Source organism: Pseudorca crassidens, chromosome 1 (assembly GCF_039906515.1).
Source record: "Pseudorca crassidens isolate mPseCra1 chromosome 1, mPseCra1.hap1, whole genome shotgun sequence".
Taxonomy (NCBI): Eukaryota; Metazoa; Chordata; class Mammalia; order Artiodactyla; family Delphinidae; genus Pseudorca; species Pseudorca crassidens.
Genome location: NC_090296.1, coordinates 109,679,204 through 109,706,818, shown reverse-complemented (window position 1 = coordinate 109,706,818; position 27,615 = coordinate 109,679,204). Strand labels below are relative to the sequence as shown.

General features: G+C 42.9%; 1 protein-coding gene across 2 annotated transcripts in view; it reads left to right on the top strand.

The window, feature by feature from the left end:
- The window catches only part of LOC137230217 (nuclear receptor ROR-alpha-like), a 46,493-nt gene extending 28,233 nt beyond the window's left edge, over positions 1-18,260 (top strand). For both annotated transcript variants that reach the window (XR_010946043.1, XM_067749111.1), the window contains one exon: positions 17,845-18,260. Coding sequence is in view for 1 of the 2 variants with exons in the window: in XM_067749111.1 (XP_067605212.1) it covers positions 17,845-17,858 (14 nt within the window). In the remaining variant the exon portion in view is untranslated. The remainder of the gene's footprint in view (positions 1-17,844) is intronic.
- Positions 18,261-27,615: the final 9,355 nt, after the last annotated feature.

Sequence of the window (27,615 nt, the reverse complement as noted above, 5' to 3'; positions counted from 1 at the left end):
AATTACGAGGGTGGCATGGAAGATAATAATTGTTATGAAGACTGATTTAGAAAAATCGTTTATGGTGCTGCTCTATCGCTGTGAAAAAATATGTAGCTTCTTGCATTTGTTAAAACCAGCCGGCTTCTGCTTTCTGGTCTCAAAACACGCTTTGCATTTTTTTTTTTTTGTTTCCCCTGGGACCGTCAATTTAATTCAGGAATGATCTAATTATGAGGAAGTGAATCCAGTCCTCTGGATCATACGTGTTGACTACCGTGGGAGAAGCCCTGGCAGATGGTTAGTTCAGAGTGAATTTACCTTGGGATCGGGGCTTTAGACTGACAGCTTTTTTCACTCAATTATGTGCAACAACTGCCAAAAGGACAGCATTGAGCTTGATGCAGATCACGACTGTTGCAGGCATTGATAAAGTTTAAGCCCGTGCCCTGAGTCAGCCACACTTGTTAGGGTGTTTCAAGGCACCACGTTGTGAATGGAAAACAAAGCCCAGTGATGCACAGAGGAATATGAGGCCCCTCCTTTAAAATGCAGGTATTTATTTCCTTTTTCAGGTCAGTTGCTTTATTTAGGGCCTCTGTTTTGGTGTCCTGTCTGTCAGTGATTCATTAGGTATCTCCTGCAGTTGGCTTTTGCTCTGGGCCCCGCGGCTCCTGCAGTGACTCTGTGTTTCCCCCAAATTAATTTATTACTATTTTATTTGGGATGCACAGTGACCCCACTCTCCATGCCTTGCCTACCCTGGATGGCTCTCTAAACACCTGAGAGGCAGGGTCTCAAAAGGAGAGAGACCTTCCCAGCAGGTGGGGTGCTTTCTTACGTCGTCGAGAAGGCCCACATAGCTTTCTAGGCCATTCCTCAGCAAGTCAGCTTCGGCCAGAAACCCTGCAGAGTGATTCTTCTCCCTGACTTCTGCCGGGTGGCGCTCGGCAGTCTCTAGTCCTCACCGCGATGGACAACTTTGACTTCTTTCTGTCTCTTTCCGCTCCCCAAAGAGTCCCTTGACTTAGTGCTGTGTTTCTGTTGTGTCCAAGGTCAGGACCCGTTAAGATGTTTTTTGAGCAGGGCAACGAGAGAAATTGCTTCCTGCAAACCACGGTCTTGGAGGTGGGCCTATCAGAGGGGCTCCTTTGCCCATCCCCACCCCCAGTGCCAGGCCTTCCTCACCCTCCATCTTTCACCCCAGAGGTGCCCAGGTGCCCAGCAGTGCTGCACAGCTGGTTCAGTGTCGTTATTTCCGTTTTACAAGCCTGGGGAATATGAGCCTGAAATTCCGCAGTCAGGTATATGCCGTTGTCAGCCCATTATCAGTTTCCTGATTTACTGTGTAAGCAGTTTTGATCATCCCTGTCATACGTGATTACATTCCCCCCCACTTCCCATAACATCTCGGTGTAATTGGTTTGATAAACTCAACCTCAGTCCAGTAGTTTGCTTGGAATATACTTTCACCTTCTATCTGTGTGACTAAGGTGGTTTTGAATCGCTCTGCTCAGGGAAAATCAGGCTTCGAGCACCAGGCCCTTAGCTGTGGAAGCAAATCACCTGGGGCAGGCGGCACAGGCCTGGGATAGCTGGGGTCTTCGGTTAAGCTTCCGGACTCGAAATGGAATTTTTCTTTCCTCCCCTGCTCGGGCCAACAGTGGTGTATGTTTCTGTGTGTGTGTTCTTCAGCATCCAGAGAATATTCATGTTGTATCTGTATCTGGGACCACTGGACAGACCTCTTTTCCATACTTCCTCTTCCTTAGAAGTTGGATGTGTTTGGTTTTATTTTTTGTTCCAGGAGGAACAATGAGGAAAAGGAGCTTTATTTTTTCCATTTTTCTCTTTTTCTTTTCTCCCCTCCCCCGCAGTGGTGCTGCTTCTGAGAGCAAAGAAGGAGGAATCAGTATGCTTTGACAGTGGGGCATTTTTGGTCAGTTAAGTGTTTTGGTTAATTTTGGGTTAAACTGAAATACAGAAGCTACTTGGAAATCTTTCTTACTAACGTTAATTTGTCCTACAATTTAGCACCCAGAAGAGCTCTAAGGCTTCATGGAGAAGGTAGTTGTAGAATTGAGATTGGAAGAATGAATAAGATTTAGAGAAGGACTGGTGGTTGGGCAGGTGAGAGAAGGGTGTTTCTGCTTCTAGGGGGCCACACCCTCAGTAAAGGCAGGAAAGCTGGAAAGCCAGGGTGGGGAAAGGGACAGGCCTCCTGGTATGTGGGTGGAGGAAGGGGGAATAAAGGCGAGTCATAGGAATTAGCATAGAGAGTAAGGTTCTTGATTACTTTGGGCTTTGGAGTTTGAATTTAAGTCTGTGGGCACTTGGGAGCCATGGAAGGTTTTTGAGCTGGGGTGGCATCATCAGAATTATGTTTCCAGCAAAGTAAACATAACAGCTGCATACAGAGTTGTCTTTTCCTTTTAGAGGAAAATATAATGCAGGCCAAAGCTTTATTGATGCTTGAATAGTAATTATTTTAAAGAACTGTCATTCTAGAATAAACCCTTTTTGGAGAATATTTTCTTCCAGGACACAAACTTTCCTGGGAGTCATCCTTGAGAATTTCTGCACAGTCTGGTCTTAGCAAACAGAAGCCGGATCCCACTCATTGGCATATCCCACCAGCGTGATTCTGCAGAATAGTACTCATTCCCAAATATCCATGATCAGAATGTTTAGCAAATGCAGATGTGGATGTGACAAGGATGAAAATGTGGATCAGTCATCAGCGGTAATTTCCCCTGGTTATTTTCTTAGATCTAAATTTAAAGCGGGATGGGAAGACGTTATGATCGTTTATTTCACACAAACTAGACTTACTCTTTTAGAAGAATCTGGCTGTCTGGTCATTACTGGACTGCTCCGCTTTCTGTTCAAGATTCTGTTATTTTGTTCATCATGTTTTTTTCATGAATGTTAACTTTTAAAGTGTTGTATTAAAATATTATTTATCTTGATCACTGAGTTTTTTGGCCCCCTTTAAGTGTTGTGCCTGAGGTATCTCGCTTGCTTGCTTAGTCTGGCCCTGTTGAGTTTACAAAACAGAGTGGAAAATCTTCTCCATGCTGTGAATTTTTTTCAGCATCTCTTCCAGTCTGCTCCGTCCTTGTTAAAATATGCCCCTCACACCACACGAAACAAACAACAAATAAACCAACACAGCTCTCCAGCCTCCATGAGCTCCCTGGGGGTCTCTAGTGGTGATGGCTTCTTTCCTGGCCACCCCCACCTCCCCATCAGGTTTTGAGATATGCAGGGGAAGAACATCTTATCAGTGGACACCTCTTTGTCGAGATTGAGTTCACCAAGGCTCTTTGGATGGGGTCCAGGACAAACCCGCTTCATAATGAGTTCTGCTAGGGAGTGAAGAGGATGGGCAACATGGTCCAGTGGATTTATCTCTTTTGACATCTTGACAGTGAATGTCCTTCTCTTGGCCTCACCTGACATAACCCAGTTTAGAATGAGAGGTTCCCTGTAGAGTTATTCCTTGTCTGAAATGAACAAAGATCTGCCAATAAAACCAGAGGGAGAAATGATAGGCTTGGAAGGGCCTCCTGGAGAGTTAACCCTCGTCTTTATTTTGCAGTTGACAAACCTGAGGCACAGGGAGGTGATGGGGCTCCTCCTTAGCCCCGCGGCTGGCAGTGCAGGGCCAGGCCTAGAACCCAGGCCACAGTTCCTCCCCGGCTAGCCTTCGCCATGCTGTGGCCATGGTGGAGCCCTCGCCTGGGGATGGGGACCCACTTTGTTCTCTGGAAAGCAACTGGTTATTAAAGCCTCGCCCTGATTCTAGGTTTCAGTGCCTTTCCTTCTGGACTGCGTTAGGCCCCCTAAGTGCCTTTATTGCCACGTGGGGAGAGAGAAAATGCAGACAGCTTGGTAGTTGAACAACCATGCTCTTGTCAGCCCTCGGTGTCGTCCAAGCAGCTATTACAGGGGGCTAGTGCCCTAGCATGGCACAGACTGGCCGGGCTGGCCTTCTCCAGCAGCTCCTGAACCAGCGCCTGTGGTCCACGGGACAGTGTGGCTTTAAATTTTCGTTGTTTCCTAAGTTCTGCTCTGGCAAGCCAGCTCTGCCTTAAACCTGCAGAGTTAAATTTACCCCGACTGACAACTGTATATGCAGGGTTTAGTTACATAACAGCAGTTGCTGCCTTTCACATCGTGCTAATCCAAACATGGGGCTCAAAGAGACCATGAAAACGCAACCTTCCGTTTGGTGCGCTCCATGGGTGCATGGCTTGTACGTCTTTGAATTTTTTTAAACACTGTAACAATTATCCCATTATCCTGACTTGGGTGCTATTAGGTGACTTTTTAAAATATCTTAATTATTAGGTTAGCAGATGCTGTGTGCACATGTGCAATTTGTTAATTTATGCTGTTTGAAATGAAATCCAGTTGTTTGCAGCGTCTTTCATAATATTATGGCTAACTGAAAAGGAGTGCTGCTGGAATTGTAAAGCTCCTCGCAGGGGAAATGTGCGTGCGAGCCCCCGTGTACTCTTTGATCGTAGCCTTGTGTGCTGTCGTGTTACTTCTCTGTGGCTCTCACCTCCCCAGTTTTCCTCTGAGAAGATCATTAGATCCCTTGCAAGCTGTAGTGGGCCGGTGGGCCAGACATGGTGTCTTAAGAGCTGCTGCAGCCAGAAAAGGAGGCTTTTCCATCTTGAAGCAGCCTTGGCTTGTCGGGGGACTGCTGAGCTGCTTGAGTTGTCACACAGAGACTCAGGGGGTCTGAGGACCGGTGACACATGTTACTGGTTGGTTGATGGTCTAATCTCGCCAGGTATTCAGCACAAGCTGCTCCTTAGCTATTCAAGCAAGCCCTAAATATTTATTGAGGAGGTACTGCTCACGATGCTAAATAGACATGATCTAATGGGGCAAAAATACATGGCTTTCGGGGTCAAATCTGGCTTTGAATTCTGGCTTTTGGCTTACCTACGGTGTGGCCTTGGACAAATAATTTTATGTCCTTAAGGCTCAGTTTCTACAAAGGCAATAGAAATATCCACCTAATAGCATACCGATCAAGATTATAAAACGGCCGGCAATGTGCTTGGCGCATATGAGATGCTCACTAAGTGGTCAGACCTTCCTTTTATTGCTCTTGGACACTCATGTGGAATAGAAAGACATCTGTGGCCTCAGGAGATTATGGTCTCATTGGCGAGGCAAAGCATCAATGTGTACTGAGTTAAATCAAGGTACAAAATAATCCTTTGAGATCCGTCACAAATAGTCTGGGACTCATTGGCTAGGGATTGGTATAGACCTAAAGTTCACCTAAAGGAGGGGCTAGATCACTAGGAAGTTGAAGTGCAGGTGTACCTTGATGAGTCTTTGAGGGACGAAAAGAATTTAGGTAGATGGAAAGCTCACTGGGGATTGTGTGTGTGTGTGTGTGTGTGTGTGTGTGTGTGTGTAGGGGGTTTCAGTTGCTTATCAGTGGGGGCAAATAGTGTGTGAAAATGCACAGAGATGAAGAGACCCAAGGTCGATATGGAAAACAGTAGAATATGCTTTGTCTGGGAGTGATGGTTTGTATATGGTAAATAGTGGAGTAGGAGATAAGAAATGTAGACCTGAACCCCACTGTGGAGAGCTCTGAATACCAAGGAAATCATTGCATTATCTAACATGGTCTGGCTTGTTTAACCATGGAACTCAGGATAGACCAGCAGACCTCTGGGAAGCCCAACAGGGCAGTGAACCAGGGGATGGCGAGTAGACCTCTAGTGGCTGAGAGAGTTATTGCAAAGTCTAAAGATGCGAATCTTGCTTCACGTGTAATTTTCACAAGCTTGGCTATATTGTAAATTGGAAGCAGAATGTAAATAATATCCAGGCTGACAGCAGTAATGGCCCACAGTCTGAAATCTCACAGTGTCAAAAGAACTACAGAAAGCAGAGAAAAAAATTATAAAACAGCCTGGGGTCATTTAAGGATGGCACAAACCCACCTGTATACCACTGTTGATCCTAAAGAAACCACTGCTTTACAAAAAAATAATAATTGATGACATAAAGTAACAACCTTAACAATGTTACTTATAATGACAAAAAAAGGGCTAAGTTTTTTTTTACTGGCACAGTGCTAAGCATTTTACTTACTTAATTCTCACGGCACTTAAATGAGAATGGTCCTGTGTTACAGATGTGGAAAATGGAGCTTAGAGAGGTTAATTAACTTGCCCAAGGTCACAACAGTTGGAAAATTGTATAACAAGGATACAAACCCAGGCAGTGTGGCTCTACCTGTGCTTTTAACAAAGACTCTCTACTTCCTAATAACCTCCAAACCTTTAGTCATTTAAAAAAAATATTCAGGAAACTCTTTTAATAGCACACTGAAATGTCCAGTGTTTCATTCAAAAATACGAACAGTGACAAACTAAACTGAGTTTCTGTTATCTATGAAATCAGTTCTGTTGCTTTCTCCAACAATATGGTCTGAGAGAGTATCACACATTTTAAGTCAAGGTAAGAACTATGTGTTGCTTTGTGCCTATTCCCCCTGCCCCCACCATGTGCATTTTCTTTTCTTCTCTGGGAACTTGGAAGGGCACAGGGTCGTACATCTCTGAAAGGCATTCAACTTACCTTCTGCTCTAGAACTTGAAGCAATTTCATTAGTGCTCTTATTGATTCATGTTGGACTTCAGTGTACTTCTCACTGGCCATTCATTATGAGTCTGGCCTGGCTGCAAGGGTGAGTGAAGGGCAGCAGGAGGTGAGCTTTGTAACAGTGCCCTCCTCGGGGCTGTAGAGAATTGCTATGGAGCCCCTTTCAACTAAGGCAGTTCTTGAAAATGGGGCCTTAGAAGACCAGTAACCCTTCCTATGCCTCAGAGCCATCCACTTAGGTTAGTGCCTCCGGTGGCTTATGGTGGTAATGGAGCATTAGCTGGGAGTCTTGGCCTTTGATTCTGGCACTACTGTGTGATCTTGGGAAAATTATCAGACCTCTCTGGTTCTCAGCAGATCTACCACTGTAAAAGTGGAGAATTTAAAAGATATCATACATGTAAAGCAATTCACGTAATGTTTTTCACATTCAAATGGAGCTACTATTGATACTGGTATTGGTCACAATTTTTCTGAGTTCAAATGAGAAAAATCAAACTCAGACTAGCCAAAAGAGGAAATTAATGGGCTCACGTAGCTAGAAAGTTTAAGGGGAAGGTCAGGACAGCCAAAGAGCTTCTGAGTTGGCCTTTCTCTGTTCTCAGGCATTTCTTCTCCAGTAAGAGATCCAAGGGAAAAAGTACAATTGTCTTCTCCCCCTGGGGCTGTGTAATCCTTAAAAACATACTCATTGGCTCAGGCTGGGTCATGTGACCCCACCCTGCACCCTTAACCACCTCTGGTGGGGGCTGTATGACCCTCCACGGCCATCCTGAATCTTGTGCCTGGCCTTGTGGAGAGCACAGTGGATTCTACAAATATATTATTGTTTGATGAGAGGATAGAATTTAGCTAGGCTGAGCTGAGAGAAAGACAGGAGTATTTCAGGATGATACCAACAAAAGTAAAAGGGATGGGAACTGACATCATCTGTTGTAGGATTAATCAAAAGACGTTATGTTTGGAATGGATGTTTATCCTGGAAGGGAGGGAGATGTAAGGTGGGAGAGGGAATATGGGCTGCAGTGGGTCTTGACTGCTGGGGTTTTTGTTATTCTCTTGGTGAAAGAGAGTTGCTGAAGGTTTCAACACTAAGGAGTTATAATAGTAGTAGCAACAGCTAATATTTGCAGACACTTCTTCTGCATTTACCAGTCACTGCCGTAGATACCTTGTCTGTTGGACCTCACAGCAGCCCTGGGAGGCTGTGTCTCTTTTACAGATGAGAAAGTAAGTACTCTGAGATATTAAGGGACTTGCTAGAGCTCTCTGAGAGCCAGAGGCTCGGAGCTGGGAGGTGCTCTGCTCACCAAATCACATATGCCGGGTGAGGGACACAGTGCGTTTGGATGTAAACTGGGAGCCGCATGTGCCAATCATTCATTCATTCCCTGACTCACTGTTGAGTGTGCTAAGCGAGGAAAAGCAATAGACTGACTCACTGCCCAACTGGCTTTGAGTCTTAGCGAAGTGAAGAGCCACCTTGGGTCCTGCAGGCACCTGTATTTGGGATGCTACCAGGTAGCTGAGACTGGGCCCAGCACAGAGCTGCAGATGACGCCCGGTTACTGAGCACGGTTCCCCATATTTTGTAGCACGTCTGCCTTTGCTGGTGAATGGAGTATCTGTAGGCCCCTGGTAGGAATGGTAGATCTGTCATCCTTTCCCTCCCATTCAGATTTTCTCTTGGACCGTGGGTCGAGTGGGCTGGAACCCTTGTACCCTGGTTGGGAAACCGGCAATCCAGAGTAATTTGCTTTGAAGCACAAGCCAGTACAACATGTCACTTTTGAAATAAAACACATTAATTTACAGGATGACTATTTTATGGTGAAGCGCAGCCTGCCTAAATGAGGGAAATTAAGGGCCAACGGTCAAGTCCTCTGCATTATTCACACCATCCTCCTCAATAAATCACAATGGCCGAAACCACAGGTTAGCACTTAACTTAAATAGCCATGTGTTGGTTAGGGACGACTGGTGTCGACATGACCTCTGTTTGCACACAACATGCTTTATGGAGAGCTTCCCCCCAAAAGCTGCGCATCTCCCTTGGCTGTCCACTTAAGTACCTTGTGCACCATTAAACAAGGTTGAGATTGAGCCTGGCCTGCAGTTGTCATCTTCATTCCGGGGAGCCTTTTCTGTGAGAAGTGAAGCTTGAATGGCAATAGTCGTTGGCATTCAGACCTTATAGCACTCTGCAGACCTGATTTTAAAATATTCCTGTTGCCACCAGGTTTTCAGAACAGAAGCCAGACTACAGAATGCGGGGAAGCAGAATTCACGAATGAGCCCATTGGCAGCTTGGGTCTTGCTGAAGGTGCCTTGATGGACAGAACTGTACTTGGGGTTATGAGGGTGTGTCCTTGGGTTAGTGCGTGGGTTGTGGTTGCCTGAGTGCCACTTTATTGTGTTTATTCTTTAGAGAGAGAGAGCCTAGTTCAGCAGTCACTCTCTCCATTCCACTGGAAGGAAGGGTAGAAGGGGAAGATGAATATTTTAAAGCTTGACAGTGTGTTCATCTGCGAAGCTCTGGTTTTGACTAAAGTGGTTTGGACACAGCCTGAGAAACCCAGTAGCCAGCATTTTAGTGTCCTGGTGCACATCAGCATGAACTTGAACGGGGCTGGGTGGTGGTATCAACTTCCCATTTCACTTTTCACTCTCACCTGTTAGGTGTGCCCTGATCAGAGTGGATTTCCCTTTTTTTTTTTTTCTGATGATGATATCACAAATAGCAATTTGTTAAATAATAATGTAGGTAACAGTGACAGAGTGCATACTCTCGGCCGGGAGTGGTACCAGAGGCTTCGTTTGTAGTGTTTCCATCCTGCATGATGATTGTGCAGGGGAAGGGCTGCTGTTCCTATTTTTAGATGAGGAAACAGAGGTTCAGAGCTTTGCCCAAAGCCACAGCAGTGGGGCCAGCCTTTCATCAAAGGTCTCTTCGACTCTAAAGATTATGTTCCTTCTACTACACAACACTGCTTCCCCAGTGAAAACCCAAATATACAAAATATCTCCCTGATGCATTTAGTCTTTGTTTATAGACCATTAATTTCTCAGCTGATAGGCTAGGAATCTCAAAACTATGCTGTTATGAGCTGTTGAAGATCAATTGGGTGTTTGTATTTTTAAAGGAAGCCAGTAGGAAAATAGAATTCTTATAAATAAACAAAAGTATTTATGCTTTATGTGAAAAATATATGAAATTATACGTGTATATATACACACATATACATATATGCAAGCATTCTTTAATGTATCCATTGGGTGATATATAGGTTCTTCCTTGAATTATTTATATAACGTATTTTTCATGGCTTTATTTTTTAGCAAAAGCATCTTCTGATATTTAAAGGTAGGCTTCACCTTATGTAGAAGATGTCTTTGTAAAGTTTAGTCAGTTTAATTTTCATGAGACATCATGCTTTCCATGCACCCTGTAAAATACTCAATTTTAGGGAATCTATTAGAGTCCCTTTTGTTAGTGGCCACCCTTTGTAAACTGAGGAGTTACAGCATTTTTGTGTGTGTTTCCTCATTTTAGGTCTGAGCACACTGATGTTCTTAATGCAGGACACACTGATTTTTTTTTTCTGGCCAACGTGCTAACTGATGGAGAAAATAACTTATTTATATACATGAGAATTTGCTTCAACAGGCTTTTGGAGTGAGGAACAGATGAACTTCAAAATGTATCATGGACTTCAAGTCAATGTATATAAATCTAATTTATTCCTTTTATTAAGAATTGCAACATTTCCCATAGTGTAGACACGTGTTAATTTATTCATCCCTGTTGATGAATATGTATATTGTTTGCAGTGGGGTTTTTTTGTTTTGGTTTTTTGGGTTTTTTTTGTTTCTCACAATGCTGGAATAAGCGCAGATATTAGTTCTATCTTTAGCATCTGGGGCCCCTTTTAGGCTGTAGCTCTCCTTCTTGGGACATTGATATTGTGCTGGCCTCATATGGCTCCTTCTTCTACCATTCTTTAAATCATCCACTCTGGATCTACTAGGAGCTGGGAAGCTAGGTAAGAAGGCTAGTGGATCTTTACTAAGACAAGAGGCCAAGGATGCTGAGTAGGAACCTGCAAACACAGTGCCTACATATAGATGCTGTGTATTATTTATGTCTTCATCCTCTTATGTTCTCTTTTATTAGACCATTAACCCTGGGAGGCCAAAGGTCATCTCATATTCAATTCTGAATCTTTTATAACATCAAGCATGGATGTAAAAATTCATTCATTCAAGAAACATTTACGTACTGTGTTAACACTGAAGAGTCAAAGATGAAGACTTGGTTTTTATCCTCAGTGAGTTGCTACTTATCACCCAGCCAAGTCGTCAAGAGAAACAGGGTCTCTTTACTCTTGTTTTCTTTCCCCAGAGCTGTGTATTTTTTCATTTTCCATTCAGTTCTAGAAAATCTGGGCCTGAATTTGTAGTGCCTTTGGTTCTGACAGGCTTGTAAAATGTTTCCTTTCTCAGTGAGTCCTCCAGATATTCCTTCTTAATATTGATAATGGTGGTAAGGCTTTTTCACACTGACTTATGTTATTCATGTGTTAGGAGACTATGTCCTCCTTCATTAAAAGTGTTTTGAGCTACTTGAGGGAATCTCCTAGAGAAACATGTGGCCTTAGATGCTTTTGAGATGCCCCGTTTGTGTATAAGCAGTAGGACCACTTTATTACCTGCCCTCTTCCAATCATGGACCTCATGCTTTGAAAGATTTTGATCACCTAACTATTTAATGGTTATTTCCCAATTTTCGTTAGTCAGACAATGGGAGGCATGTATTGTCAAAGTAAGTAGCTAATACAGTTCCAGCCGGGAGATCTGGGTTAGTCTGTGCTAGTATTGCAAACGCAAATACACCTTTTCTGTCAGAATTTTGGAACTATTCCATCCAGTTTTGCATAACTCATTAGCACCTGGATCCCTGGATCGGGCACTGCTGCTCTAGAGTAAGAGCCAGACAACTTACAATCCACAGATCAAACCCGGCCCACGTACTGCTCAATTGTGCAATAAAGTTTTATTGGCACACAGCCATACCCATTTATATATGTATCATCTACATGTGCTTTCAGACTACAAGGGCAAAGTTGAGTAGTTGCCACAGATACTGTAGGGCCTGCGAAGACTGAAATATTGAAGGGGGGGAGGGATAAATTAGGAGCTTGGGATTAACATGCCCACAGTACTATATATAAGATAGATAACCAACAAGGACCTACTGTATTACACAGGGAACTCTATTCAGTATTCTGCAATAATCTATACGGGAAAAGAATCTGAAAAAGAACGAATATATGTATATGTATAACTTAATCACTTTGCTGTACACCTGAAACTAACACAACGTTGTAAATCAACTATACTCCAATAAAATTTTAAAAAGTATATCTTTCTTAAATTAAAAAAAAAAAAGACTAAAATATTTACTATCTGGCCCTTGACAGAAAAAGTTCTCACATCTCTGGCCTGGTCTAGAGGAAGGCTACTGAGGTAGGTGGTATGTGAAACCTCTTCAAGCCATAGGCAGCTCGAGGCTGGGTTAGAGGGTAGTTGGGGGGACCACAGGGAATGTACAAGATGTTAAAAGAAAAGGTGTCGCGGAGAAGGGCACCGCCTAGAGCCTGTCAGGACCCTCCCTCTCATGGGGCAAAGGAGGAAGGTCTGGAAGGCCTGAGGCAAAGAGCTCAGGGCTGTATTAAGCGAGCATCAATCACGGGAGAGGATGTTAGGGGACTGCCTTTAAATTCCTGCCTTAGGACCAGCGCAGAGGGAAGTAGAAACACTGACAAAGCGAGACACTGGGCAGTTCCGTCTTCTCCCTCACAGAATGTTCTCCAGAGCCCCCCAGGGGGCTTCTGGGGAAGCGACCAGATAAACAGCCGCTCTTGCCAACAGTGCAGGCTTGTAAACTCTTTCTCCTTCCTTTCTATGCCTGTGGTGATAAACATATGCTTTGAAGCATGAGATTTGATTATCCTGTCTTAGCGCTTATAAATACAAATGTGATTAATGGTCATAAAAAACAGGTTGACAGTGTAAGTCTAATTCTCCGCAAAGTCTCCCCGCACTGTTCTCTGGAAGTGCTCATTTCTTATAGGGGCACATTGAGCAGTGTGGATGACGCAGGCCCCCAGCCCGTCCCCACCCCATCCTCGTGTTCCTGGTTTTCCCCTCAGATGCCCCTGTCCTCTCCTAGGAGGCTCTTCCTCCTTGATCGTTCAAAGTGGTGGATTTTCCCCGAGAGAGCTACCTGAGGTAAGCATCTGAGCCTCTTTGTCATGCCATTAATAGTCCGGAACTCTGCAGAAAGGCATTTGGCTGCATCCTCCATTCCCCACTTGGGCCTGGCTGGCCGCCTATACATGTTGGGGAACAACACAACCTAAATCCGGACAATTTGTATTTTAGTAGCAACGGGGATCTTCGTGCTCTCCCTCTGTCATTTTGCATTAAAGACCTGCCACTAATAAAACTAATTAATAACTGCTGGCTCAGTGTGGAAGAGTTGGACTTCTTAAACCTGGCAGGCTGCCACCGCTGCTTTTGAAAGAAGCACTTCATCTCTGTCATGGACAGGATGAATATTTCTCCACACTTCTAATTGGACAAAGTGCCTTTCAAACTCGCTGGCATTTCAGAAAGAGCAGAGAAGTAGTTTGTGTGCTCTCTAGATACAGTCACCTCTCGGCTGCCTCCGAGATGGGGAGCCAGTTCCTGAGGGAAGCTGGCACGGAGGGCCCCGAACTTTTCTCTCCTTTAGTGACTCCTTCTGACTTCACCTCTGACCTCGGACCCCAGAGGGAGGGAGTTTGAAGGGCAAGCGGGTGAGCTGAGCTCATCAAACCCACACTGTGAAAGAGTGAGTGGTTCTCATGTTTGGGGATCAGCACAGTCAACTAGCAGGGGTGGAGGACCTAGTGGAAAATACCGATTTCTAGAACCCTCCCCAGTCCTCTGAGTCAGAATCTGCAGAGGCTGTGCTAAAGCATTTGCATTTTTGACAAGCTTCCCGGCTGCTTCTGATGCACACAGGGGCTGAGGACCACAGGTATAACCCCAGATTCTTTCATCTCCTGGTACAGGATGGTTTTTCAGTCACTCACCACCCCAACACATCTTTTTAAATGACCCACGTAGGCTGAGTGCTGTGCTGGGACATATGAGGGAGGGAGGAGCTCACCGTCTAGTCAGAGACACAACACATATGCACATGAAAACGTCAGTGACAAAGAGTTAAGGGATTAAATGCAACAGACAAATTGTATTCCGTAGACAATTCATAGATGTGCCATTCTGCACAGTGTGGTGGGTCCGGCCACAGAGAGAGCTGTAGTATGGAGTACTGAGTAATTCAATGTGTTTGTGTCTTCCCTGGGGCGAAGGTTAACCAGAGCACTTTAGAGCTGGGCAGCGAAGGATGTATAGGAGCTTTTTACTTAGAGAAAGAGAGTGGAGCATCCCAGGAAAGGCGAGTGGTAGCAGAGGAGGTCTCAGTCTCTGGGTGTTTCATGGAGCTTGTGTGGTAAGAGACCAGAGGGAGAAGGTGACTGCAGACCATCTTCTGGTGAGGCCACCAGAGCCATGGGAGGAGCTGAGATCTTTGTTGTGCCTAAGGTCACGGTGGTCTGTAGGGAAGCCAGTGAGGCCCTTGTACCAGACTAAGCAAGAGATGACGGAGGCTGGGATTTGACCCCTGCCTCGGGATGGAGGAGAGACTTTTTTTAACTTTTGAAATAATGTTAGATATGCAGAACTGTTGCAAAGACAGTACAAAGAACTCCTGCCCGCTTCTCAACCAGCCTACCCAAAGTTAGCGTCCTCCACAGCATCCCCATGCTGCAGTTACCAAAACTAAGAAATGAGCCTTAGCAAGATGCCACCATCTAAACTACAGACCTTGTTTGGATTTCACACTGGCTTTCCACCAGTGTCCTTTTTCTGTTCCAAAATCGAATCCAGGATCCCACATCGCAGAGTTGTCTTGTCTCCTTAGTCTCCCGCAACAAGGACAATTCCTTGGTTTTTCCCTGTTTTTCACAATCTTGAGCCTTGTGAAGAGCTTTAGTCAGGTACCTTCTAGAATGTCCCCCAGGTTGGGTGATCTGGTGTTTCCTGATGGCTAAGTGGAGGCCAAGGCTGCAGGGGAAGCCCACAGTGGTGCAGTGCCCTTCCCAGCACATCATGTCAGGGGAAAAGGACCCCACTCTTTCCCATTTGGGGGGATGTAGACCTCCATCCATTAGTGAAGGTGGTGTGTAATAGGCTTCTCCACTGTAAAGTCACTCTTTTTCCCTTTGAAATCAACGAACACTTCAGGGAGACACTTTGAGGCTAGGCAAACAGCCCATCTTCTTAAACATACAGAAGTGTGGGCCGCTCTTCAAGCCTGGGCCTGAGCTCCCTCTCGCTGCCTCCTTGTAGGATCAGCTCTGCTGCTTCATGGTGATAGTCTGTCTTCCATCATCCCTCAGTCAGCTCGAGGTAATAAACACATGCTGTGTGTGTTCCCGGGGTAGTGGTGGCAGGTGGAAAGCATTGCTTATATTTATGTAGGGAGGAAGTGGTGCTCAGGGCTAGCGATTTGTCCAAACACACATTTCCAAACGAGTATCTGTACTTCTTTGCTTTGGTGTGATGGAAACAGCACTGTACTGCAGGAAAGGAAACTTGAGGCCCTGTCTGCTTCTGACAGTCCTTAGCTGTGTGACCCCAGGTAAGGGATTTGAGTTCTCTGGGCCTCAGTTTTCCTAAAGTGGATAGGGTTAGATTAGTCACTTCCTGGGGTGACTTTCACCTCTAACACTCTGTGGTTCTGCAATGAGATTTTCCCCTGGGCTAAGACTCTAGCTCTAACGAGGAAAACTGAGTTATAATGGAGTAAAGAAAAGAGATACGGAGCGTGTCTGGGTGTTACTTGACCTTGGAGTCTCTGATAATTGAGACATCCAGTAAGGGTGGTTTGAAATCAGACTAATGAATGAGAAATAAATTTCTATTTTCAAAGTCTAACAAAAGGATACACATCCAATTATACAGGGTCGTTGTGAGGATGGACAAGCTCTTTTATGCTTCAAGACCTTTACTCGCTAGAGCTTTTCATAAGATTAGATGGCCTTTAGTTACCCTATCTCAAATTTCCACTTGAGTGCTACTGGTATTGCTCTCACCTTTTGGAGGCATGTGGACATCTCTTCCATATTAGATTCTGGGCAGCATCTTCATTCTTACCATATGGCCGCATTCTTAAAGGTAAACATGGAAACGACCTACTTTACCCATTTCTTTGCCAACACTAACCCTAGGCATACAAATTCTTCCTTTGCTATACTAATGAAAATGTGTGTTCTTTGCTGATGGGCATGTCACTTGAAAGGTGGCAACAAAGCCTGATTGATCTTAGAGCATGACTTTCCAGCCTTCTTTGATGTCATATAAGCATTCAGATAGTTAGATTTCCCCTCTTCTCCAGTCCTTTTCTGCTAATTGACTGTTTGTCACTTCACTACATTTTTTTGCCTTGTGAAGTTTTTACCTTGGTTTCATTTATCATTTGTAATACTTGCCTCTACCATTTGCAATTTGTATCCTTTCAGAACGATGCAAAGCTAAAGCTTCTTCCAAGGAGATGTGTTTTTAGGAGACGGCTCTCTTTTAAGTGGGCTACTCTTCATTCTCAAACATGGCAAGACTAACTCATCATCACTAAGACACACGTGCTAGATTTCTGGCTGGCTGGAAACAAGTAGAATTTCAAGTAGTAACTTCCTTATTATTCTTTTGCATTGTACTTAATTCTGGTAGTTGTCTTATGCGTCTGTAAGGTGACTGACTAGAGTTTGTGTGGGTTTTTAAAATGTCTACAGTGTTTTGGCGCTGATAGGTACTGGAACACAAAGGTAGGCAGTGCATGGGCCCTGCCCGCAAGTGGCTCAGGGTCTACTAAGGAGATAGTGGAAATGAAGAATTTCAATAGCATGTGCTACAATGCTGCCACAGACATATGTACAAGGTACAGAGGTAAGTCAGAAGAAGGAATTTTAAACTTTTTCTGGGAAAGAAGGCAAGGAAAGCATTTTGGAGGAGGTATTGTCCAAAATGGATTTTACAAGATAAAGAAGACATTTCCAGGAAGAAAGATTGGAAGAAGCACATGAACACCATGGAACCCAAGAAAGTTAACTAATTGGTCCACACAGATGACCCCATGACTTCGTGGTCTTCTTAAGCACTTGAATCATTCAGGATGTTACATAGTTTAATTAGCCTGTATATAAAGTCCTCATAAACCCCTTTGGAAGGACATGCTCTCTGAATTCAGAGAACATACTGTTTCTCTGAAATGAGAAATAAGTGGTGATAGGATGGATGAAGGAAATCCACTGATAATCAGAACCCATTGCCACCAGTACCTACACCCCTTTATTTGCCTTTACCTGTCTTTAGCCTGTACTTACCAGGCATCTTCTGTCTTTGTTTTGGCTCTGCACTTTTGTGTTCTTACCATCTTTTAAAAAAATCATGTGAGCAGGTACAGAGGCCTGAACACGGTCATCCCAGGGTCTTTACTGGCCATATCCATATATTGAACTCTGGAGTCTCTTGTACATTTAAAAATAATTAATGCCCTTTAATCAGTCAATTTGCCACACATTTATGTATTGAGCATATACTGTAAGTCAAGAACTGTGCTAATAACTGGTTTTCAAACTGTTTGGTTTCAGTATCCATTTACTCTCTTAAAAATTATTGAGGACCTTCAAGAGCATTTGTTAATGTGAATGACATTTGCCATATTAGAACTGAAAATAGAGAAAGTTTAAAAAATATATTTATTTAAAAATAGTAACAAACCCATTGCATCCTACCATAAATAACATATTATAATAAAAATAACTATTTTCCAAAACGAAAACAGAAGAATGGCATTCTTTTGTATTCTTGTAAATAATCTCTTTTATGTCTGGCTTAGCAGAAGATAGCTGGATTCTCACCTCTGCTTCTGCATTCAATCTGTTGCCATACACATCATGTAGCCTCTGGAAAACTCTACTTCTTGTATTAAGTATTATTGTGAAAACAGTTTTGACCCATCGGTTTCCTTGAAACAGTCTTGGGGACCTACAGGGGTCCAAGGACCACATCTGTGGGAACTGCTGTGCTAAATGATGCCCTTACTCTCCCTAGAGTGGAGATGCTGAAACACTGGAGGTGGCTTGAAAGGAACCAGAGGAAGCCGACTGCAGACTGGTGGCCTTCAGCCTACACTACACGTCAAAAGAGAAGTCCACGGATATTTCATGAGACTGTGTTTCTCTGGGTTTAAGTCCACAAAAGAAAGGAGACCTCCTGTATTTAGGTTTTCTTTGTGCCAAAGTATATGGATGAGGGAGGGTCATGGAAAAACATTAAATAATGGGCCAGATATACGAAAATGTTTCCATCCCATCAAAAGATATTTCAGAAGTTGCGTATTCTATGCAGTTAGCTATTCAAGACTGTACCATTGGTGTGATGTTTCTGTTTATCAGATATCTCTTGGCAGTTTTCTGTTTGTCAGTTATATGTGGGGTTGTTTTCCGTTTAAACTAATTCATAAAGCATTTTCTCCTGTCTGGTGGTGTGTGCATATTGGTAAAAGGGGTGTCATCATTGGTAGTTTCTTCTTAGAGAGTATCTTATATCTTTAAGGAACATTTTGGGGGTGATGGTTTATTTTAGAGTTAAATTAATCAAAATATCAAAAAGCTCTCCAATGCTACTGTAAAAGCATTTAAAAATTTTTTAAATTTAATTTTATTTATTTTTTTATACAACAGGTTCTTATTAGTTATACATTTTATACATATTAGTGTATACATGTCAATCCCAATCTCCCAATTCATCACACCACCACCACCCCCGCTGCCGCCACTTTCCCCCTTGGTGTCCATATGTTTGTTCCCTGTGTCTGTGTCTCTATTTCTGCCCTGCAAACCAGTTTATCTGTACCATTTTTCTACATATTCCACATATATGCATTAATATACAATATTGTTTTTCTCTTTCTGACTTACTTCACTCTGTATGACAGACTCTAGATCCGTCCACATCTCTACAAGTGACCCAATTTCATTCCTTTTTATGGCTGAGTAATATTCCATTGTATATATGTACCACATCTTCTTTATCCATTCATCTGTCCATGGGCAGTTAGGTTGCTTCGCCGTCCTGGCTATTGTAAATAGTGCTGCAGTGAATATTGGGGCGCATGTGTCTTTTTGAATTATGGTTTTCTCTGGGTATGCCCAGTAGTGGGATTGCTGGGTCATATGGTAATTCTATTTTTAGCTTTTTAAGGAACCTCCATACTGTTCTCCATAGTGGCTATATCAATTTACATTCCCACCAACAGTGCAAGAGGGTTCCCTTTTCTCCACACCCTCTCCAGCATTTGTTGTTTGTAGATTTTCTGATGATGCCCATTCTAACTGGTGTGAGGTGATATACCTCACTGTAGTTTTGATTTGCATTTCTCTAATACTTAGTGATGTTGAGCAGCTTTTCATGTGCTTCTTGGCCATCTGTATGTCTTCTTTGGAGAAATGTCTACTTAGGTCTTCTGCCTATTTTTTGATTGGGTTGTTTGTTTTTTTAATATTGAGATGCATGAGCTGTTTATATACTTTGGAGATTAATCCTTTGTCCGTTGATTCATTTGCAAATATTTTCTCCCATTCTGAGGGTTGTCTTTTCTTCTTGTTTATGGTTTCCTTTGCTGTGCAAAAGCTTTTAAGTTTCATTAGGTCCCATTTGTTTGTTTTTATTTCCATTACTCTAGGAGGTGGATCAAAAAATATCTTGCTGTTATTTACGTCAAAGAGTGTTCTTCCTATGTTTTCCTCTAAGAGTTTTATAGTGTCTGGTCTTACATTTAGGTCTCTAATCCATTTTGAGTTTATTTTTGTGAATGGTGTTAGGGAGTGTTCTAATTTCATTCTTTTATATGTAGCTGTCCAGTTTTCCCAGCACCACTTATTGAAGAGACTGTCTTTTCTCTATTGTGTATCCTTTCCTCCTTTGTCATAGATGAGTTGACCATAGGTGCGTGGGTTTATCTCTGGGCTTTCTATCCTGTTCCATTGATCTATATTTCTGTTTTTGTGCCAGTACCATATTGTCTTGATTACTGTAACTTTGTAGTATAGTCTGAAGTCAGGGAGTCTGATTCCTTCAGCTCTGTTTTTATCCCTCAAGACTGCTTTGGCTATTCGGGGTCTTTTGTGTCTCCATACAAATTTTAAGATTTTTTTCTTCTAGTTCAGTAAAAAATGCCATTGGTGATTTGATAGGGATTGCATTGAATCTGTAGATTGCCTTGGGTAGTATAGTCATTTTCACAATATTGATTCTTCCAATCCAAGAACATGGTGTATCTCTCCATCTGTTTGTATCATCTTTAATTTCTTTCATCAGTGTCTTATAGTTTTCTGCATAAGGTCTTTTGTCTCCCTAGGTAGGTTTATTCCTAGGTATTTGATTCTTTTTGTTGCAGTGGTAAATGGGAGTGTTTCCTTAATTTCTCTTTCTGATTTTTCATCATTAGTGTAAAGGAATGCAAGAGATTTCTGTGCATTAATTCTGTATCCTGCAACTTTACCAAATTCATTGATTAGCTCTAGTCGTTTTCTGGTGGCATCTTTAAGGAACATTTTGGGGTGATGGTTTATTTTAGAGTTAAATTAATCAAAATATCAAAAAGCTTTCCAATGCGACTGTAAAAGCATTTTTAATAAACACAGTACTTATTTTTTAGTACCCTTGAAAGAAATGGGTATGCATATTCTAGGTAAAATTGATATATTTATCTGTGCTCTTCAACTCACATATGGAATTTGATCACTTTTGTATTATATTTTGAAATATTTAGGGCAGGGTATTTAAAATGTTTTAAAAGTTAACTAGGGAGAAAAGATGAAAGACTTTTTAATTTCCTTGGATCTGAATAATTCAAGTTGAAAGCTTCTGTATTCAATTTTCCTTGACTTCTGTTGGTTTGGGATTTTTCTTGGCCTGGGATTGAATATTTTGTGTCACTTTAGGAAAGTCAGGATGTATCTAGCTTTTGAAGTAATAACCCAGATTTATAGTTGAATGGATTTAGAATCAAAGGATTTTGAAAAACACACATTAGGTCCATTGCTATTTTTTTTTTAATACCATTAATAGAGAATCGGAGTATTCCAACACACTTTCCGGTAGAGCTCTTGGAAGTTTTCCTTAAGGCTAAGAATAAAGAAATGGAAGGAAGACTTTTTTCCCTCCCTTGCTCTTTCCTTCCTCTTCATTTTTTTTTTTTGTTTTTGTTGGGTTTTTTTGCGGTATGCGGGCCTCTCACTGCTGTGGCCTCTCCTGTTGCGGAGCACAGGCTCCGGACGTGCAGGCTCAGCGGCCATGGCTCACGGGCCCAGCCACTCTGCGGCATGTGGCATCTTCCCGGACCGGGGCACGAACCCGTGTCCCCTGCATCGGCAGGCGGACTCTGAACCACTGTGCCACCAGGGAAGCCCCCTCTTCATTTTTTTCTTCACTTTCTTCTTTCTTCCTCATTTTTGCTTTAAAAACATTTCTTTATTCTTTCTCTCTCAGATTTGCAACATTCAGAGGCCCATTAAATTGTAAAAAACAGTGATGTGATGGAAACTGGGCCCTGGTGCTGACAGCAGTATTTTTCACGTGGCTGTGAACATGTGTGCAACCACAAATTAGTCTTTGGTTCAATTATTTGTAGTAATAATGCAGTGATTTATAAATTTCCCTTTTCAAAACGAAATCTGGAGTGTGCAGACCACACAAATTACAAACATATTCAAAGATGTAAAATGTCCAGAGTGAAAAACCCAAGCCTATTAGTATTTTTAAAAACAGATTTCTGGAAACACAAGTCCCCACTCATCCCCTCAATCCCCATGCTCACTTGAATTCTCTAACCTTAACCCAAAGCAGCGAATCCTCTTCCTTTCTGCTAGAGGTAGCGTTATTTGTGGGTGCTGAAATGTTCTAGACTTAAACATGAGAATTGCTTCTGTCATTTCATGGCAGGCCTGTTATACACACTGAATGGCTGTGTGGGGATTATTGGATTATCTCTTCAGTGTCTTTGAAATCTTCAACCACCAACATCCATCTGAGGCCAACCCACCCTCCTCCCTTCTTTTTCACCATCCGCTTCCCCCCACCTATGGGAACAGGCATTCCACAAACACGCGATAACATGTTAATAAGAGGTCAAGACATAGAAAGCATGAACATTCATATCATAACCTTTGTCTCTCGTTTGATCATGTGTGAATGCCTGCCTGAAGTTCAATAACAACCATAAGAGTGGTAACCATTTTTGTTAAATGCTTATTGTATGCCAGGCATCGTGTTGGACACGTTATATGTATTATCTCATTTGATTTTGAATTGCACAACTTCTTTAAGGTGAGTACTATTATTTTCCCATTTTGCAGATGGAGAAACATCGGCTCATCCAAATTCATGCCACTTAGGAAGTAAGTTTTAAAGCAGTCAGTAAAAATATTTTATTTTCATAGACTGGTTTACTGGAAGGGCTGGCCATCAGATGTGCCAGGAAACGGAACCTCTCTGAAAACTAAGTATTCCCCTAGTCACTCCATTTAGGCAAGATTGGCCATAGCCTCCATTTAGGAGACCAGGTTTTCATTTTGATCCACATGCAACTAAATGAGTTAGAACCACCCCCCAACCCCCAACCCCATACTGGCAGGATTCATTACTTAAACAGCAGTAGGATGACCTGCAGAAGGTGCACCCCGTGACTGGACTGTCCACAAGTAAGAGGCTGTTTGAATGCACTGTACACCCTCCTCGCTGTGGAGTGATGTGCAGCACTGAGTAAGAAGGAACTAGATCTAGTTGACCTGGGAATATAGTCAACATATGTTAAGTGCTAAAGGTTCAGAAATGAATAAATGTGTGTGTGTTATATTTTTGTTAGTGTGTGAGTCTAGGAAATAGTATGACAGTGTATGACTTGTACATATCAAGCCATTGATCTCTGGAAGGTAGGAGCCTGGGGTTAGAGTGAGACAGGGGACACTTTTTTCTTCATGTCAGCTCTTCCTGTTCTGCTGCTACAGTGATCCTATTTACTTTGTGATTTAAAAAAAAAAATTATTAAGGAAAATAAGACAAGTCTGACTCACAGCAAGAAACATGGGTTAGGACCTCAGCTTAGGGGCTTATTAGCTCTGTGACCTTGGCAAACACCTAGCTTCCCTGGGCTTCAATTTCCCATCTTCAAAATGAGAAGATGAGACTGGGGATGTCCGGAGTCTCCCTGGCCCTTCCGTTCGTGAAACTTTGTGAGACGCAGTGCTGGCGAAGCGCCAGGTCCCCTTGAGCCCAGGGTTCTCAGGACTGAAGGGCACAGCCCTTGTGGCATCTTTAGTTAGAGGTGCCCCTGGGCAGGCTCGAACCTTTGCCTGATGAGCTCTGTGCCCCTGGCCAGTAAGCTCCCGTGATGAAGCTGTGTCCTTGGCAGAGTGTTTTCCAGCCTCGATCTAGAGCCTTTTCTTCTTCCGTTGATATTTTGATGTCACTGCTTATACTCTGGAAAATCACAAGGATGTTCTTATTTAAAAATTAGCAGAGTAGTTAAGAACATGGGCTTTTCAGTCAGGCAGACTGGAGTTCAACTTCCAGCATTGCTAACTGTGCAGCTGTGGGCAAGTTATTCAACCTCCTGAGTTCAGTTTTCTCATCTAGAAAATGGTGATCCTAGTATCCCAGAGGGCTCTGGTGAGGATTAGATATCATGCATATAAATAGAGGCTTCAGTTCCTGGAACACAGTAGGTGCCCAATAAACATTGGCTGGTAATCAGTAAATTCTGTTCCCCCAGGGAACAGATGCCAAGTGGAAATGTGGAGTTGGATGCCTGAGGCTTCCTGGGGTCTGGGAAGGCGCAGTCAGGCTCAGGAGACTTTTGCTCTATTTTGGGTGTGAATGAGGTGGTTGATAGTGATGACAAATGCAAACATTAAAACTTTATGTCAATAAAATCCACCAGTTAGGTAACCTACTGAGTATGTCTACTAAAATGAAGATTTTACTTAGCCTGAGGTAGATGGTCTTTTGTATTTAGAAATAATTTGAAGCTAGAATTGTGGCACAAAATGTTTTAAGATATGGCATAGTGTAATCCCCTAAGGATTTTTTTTTCTGTTTGATCTATTCATTAAAAACTTATACAAAAGAATAGGTAACTAAGCAATATACCACTCTATCTTTCAAATTGTATACTTATTTGGCTTCTTACAAAATCTGTCATCTGTGATAAAATAGAGTTACACCCTCCTACTGAGCTAGAGCTATGATTTCTTATAGAGTATAATGAACTATTTTTTCACCTGTTATTATTATTTTAAAATAATCTATCATTTTCAAAAGTTTAGGTTTGTTTGTAAATTGTAATTAATTTGCATACCTTTTAAAATCAATAAAAACACTTCATTTCAAAACTCAAAAAAAAAAAAACTTTATGTCAGAGTTTATTACAGGAAGTTTTGATCACAGTGAAATACTAGGTCCTGAGAACCATTTGTGCATTATTAATCCTGGATCACATTCTTAAGGGAAAAAATGAACCATCATTTTTTTTCTCTTTGTTTAATTGCTGTATGAGCCCCTCTCCCTTCCCTTCCCTTTCCCTCTCCCTCCTGTTTCTAGTACAGTAGCTACTCCTGGTTTCCGGTGACAAATTAGATGTGCTAATCCTTATTAAGAACCTTCTTTGGCCAGTGCCTGTGCTAAGAGTGGGGGTGTGGGTGGTGGGTGGGTGGGGAAAGGTTAGTGAGAACCAGTCCTATGCTTAAAGAGCTAACTGTCTACTGGGTCAGACTAGGGACAGCTCTCCATGATAGAAGGCAGAAATGTAAGCAGGGTGCTATGGGGGCGGGTGGGACCTGACAACTGCTAACAGGAGACAGCAGGCAAGGTTCCCAGAGGAGGCCTGGGAGCTGGGCCTGGGAGGAGAGGGTGGGACAGGCTGGGGAATGGTCCAGAGCAAAGCACAAAGCTGAGAGAGTAGGCAGTGTGCCTATTACGTGGTGAGTTGCCCTGGGAGATTAGTTACCATGTCTGTGAAGAGTCATGGTCAGGATGGAAATGTTGCCCAATCTTACCTACCTACAAAGGTCTCCTGGGGAGGCTGCTACGGATTCTCAGTCCTCTCACCTCTTGTTCCAGACTCTGTGCATAACACAGTTCTGAAAGGTGGATTTGAAGAGATATCTGTGAGGGCCAAGTGAAGAAGAGCCTTGAATGTCCTTCAGAGTTTGGACTTGATTTGACCTTAGATCCCAGGGCATCAGACAGTATTTTTAACTAGCTCTTTTTGTGCAGACCTAGAAGATGCTCATTGCAAATGATACTCCTGTAGTTCTAGGTTAGGGGTTCCTCATGGGAGATCTGGGAGAGCTAGGGCTCCACAGAGACTTCACTGGGGATCTTCAAGCTATGTTAATTGTTTCGAAAAATCTAATGCGAGTTATGTGTTCATCCTTCCTAAGTTTGTAACTAGTTTAACTAGTCCTTTCTTTGGTCTGGAAATGTATTAACATGGTGTGGCAACTTGTAAGGTAAGGCAGCACTGTATAGTGGTTAAAAGCATGGATTTTGGAGACAGATCTGAGTTTCAGACAAGTTCCACCACCTTCCAGCTGCAGGATCTCAAGCAAGTTACTTCACCTGTATGACTGTAACTCCTGTATGTAAAACGGGGATAACAGTAGTACTCAGCTCAGAGAGTTGTGGAGAGGATTCCGTGAGAGAATACATGTACAGGGCCTGACATAAAGAAACGCTCAAAACCCGTTATTCATATTAACCTGTCTCATGGAAAAATAATCATGCATGACTATGTGTAACTTGTCTGGTAGCAAAACTCCAAGGAAATAAAAATAACAAAGGAGCCTTGAAGGTGAAGAGCCTGGAAAGCTTCTTAAAGGGCTTGTTTGGACACAGCCTCTAGAGCGGAGAGCGAAGACATGGCTTTTCTTATCTCCCCGGTCTAGGATGGATGCTCCTTACAGGACCTTCACACTTAAGTCCTGCCTCTGGAATGTGATCTATCCTGGAAATGGTTCTAACGGAAAATAATAGAAAATTACTTGCCAGGAGAAGAATCAAGGGAGAGTGTGTATTTACTTTGGGCAATTTTCCCATTGCACTGGGTTAGCCTGCCAGGAAGTTAAAAATAGTGGTGATAAGCAGTCTGTGAATTGGTCCCTCTTGGGGTGGCAAGGGTCAACTGAAAGCAGAATTGTTCCTCTGGGCCCCTGAGAGCTCCACTCTATCTCCCTCTAAGTCTGTTTCAAGAACCCCTCTTGCAGCTTCTGTTGGCTGATCTCCTGCCAGCTGCATACCCTGCCTGTCCTATCAATTCCTCAGACTTGTTCTCAGCAGCCTATGTTAAACTAACCCGTTTTGGATGGCCTCATGCTTTAAATACTCTATTTATAACCAGTAATTTATGTTTTCATGATACTTCATGTAGCAGCTGGTCTTTATGCCACTGTAATAAGGGAATAATGAAATACATGGTATTTATATGGATGCCTGTAGTGTTTGTCATTTTGTATATGGATTGCTGTTGTAGGAAGCATGTCAAATTGCAAAGGGTCTTTTTTTTTCTCTTAAAGATAAGCCCCAGCGTATTAAATATTCATCTGTCATGTAAGAACATTACACCATCTTTTTGTTTCCTTCATCCTTATTTTCTCATGGAAATATATTCAGATGTCTATAATATATATTGCTCTCATAAAAAGCTCCTCCTTGCAACTGGTCCCCTGAGCAAAGTGTAAAAAAAATCTTCATCAACAGTTATTCCAAAATAGGCTGATGTGCATGACCTTCAGGCTGGAGGGTCACATCTAAATACCACCACATATTTTCAAAGCAGAAATAGAGACACAGACGTAGAGAACGGGACGTATGAATACTGAGGGTGGAGGGAGTGGGATGAATTGGGAGATTGGGATTGCACATATATACACCACTATGTATAAAATAGATAACTAATGAGAACTACTGTATAGCACAGGAAACTCTACTCAGTGCTCTGTGGTGACCTAAATGGGAAGGAAATCCAAAAACGAGGGGATATATGTAGATGTATGGCTGATTCACTTTGCTGTACAGCAGAAACTAACACAACATTGTAAAGCAACTATATTCCAATAAACATTAATAAAAAATTTAAAAAATAAAATAAAAAAATACCACCACGGAGCACACAGGAAAACTTGGCTCCCGAATTCCTTGAACCCTGACTAGCTCATGACCTTGAGCTGTGGATGAGGTGTTGAGGATCCCTGGCCCCAAGAACCTTTGCCCTTTTAAAGGCATCGCGCCGCTGCCCTGCTGCCTCATTCCCAAAGGGCATGTTTGGTGTCTTACGTTGTATTTCATTGTTTGGCCCAGCTGCAGAGACTGGGAGGACCTGTGACCCAGGCCTCCTTCTGAAGATGATACAAAGCTAAGGCTTCCAATAAGGGCCACCTGGAGGAGTCGGGGTGGGGAGGCGGGGGGTGGAGTGAACAGTGTGCTGTAGGTCCCATCCCGTCTGCTGGATATATTAGTCAGGTGGCCCTAGCAGCTCTGTGGAAATCAAAAAGTGGAAAGAGTGGGTGGGGACTAGGGAGCATGGGTCCCACAGACCTGAGCCATTTATTCTCCTCTAATGAATTTATCCCCAGATCACTCCAGAACAGTGTTTCTCAAAGCGTCAGCCTGCACCACCAGCAGCATCACCTGGGTGTTTGTTTGAAATGCAAATTCAGGCCTTTGGAAGTCTGGGGGTGGGGCCTATGATCTGTTTTCTCAGGCCCTGCAGGTGATTGTGATGCCTGCTCCCAGTTGAGAGTCATTTATCCATCTCATCGGAAT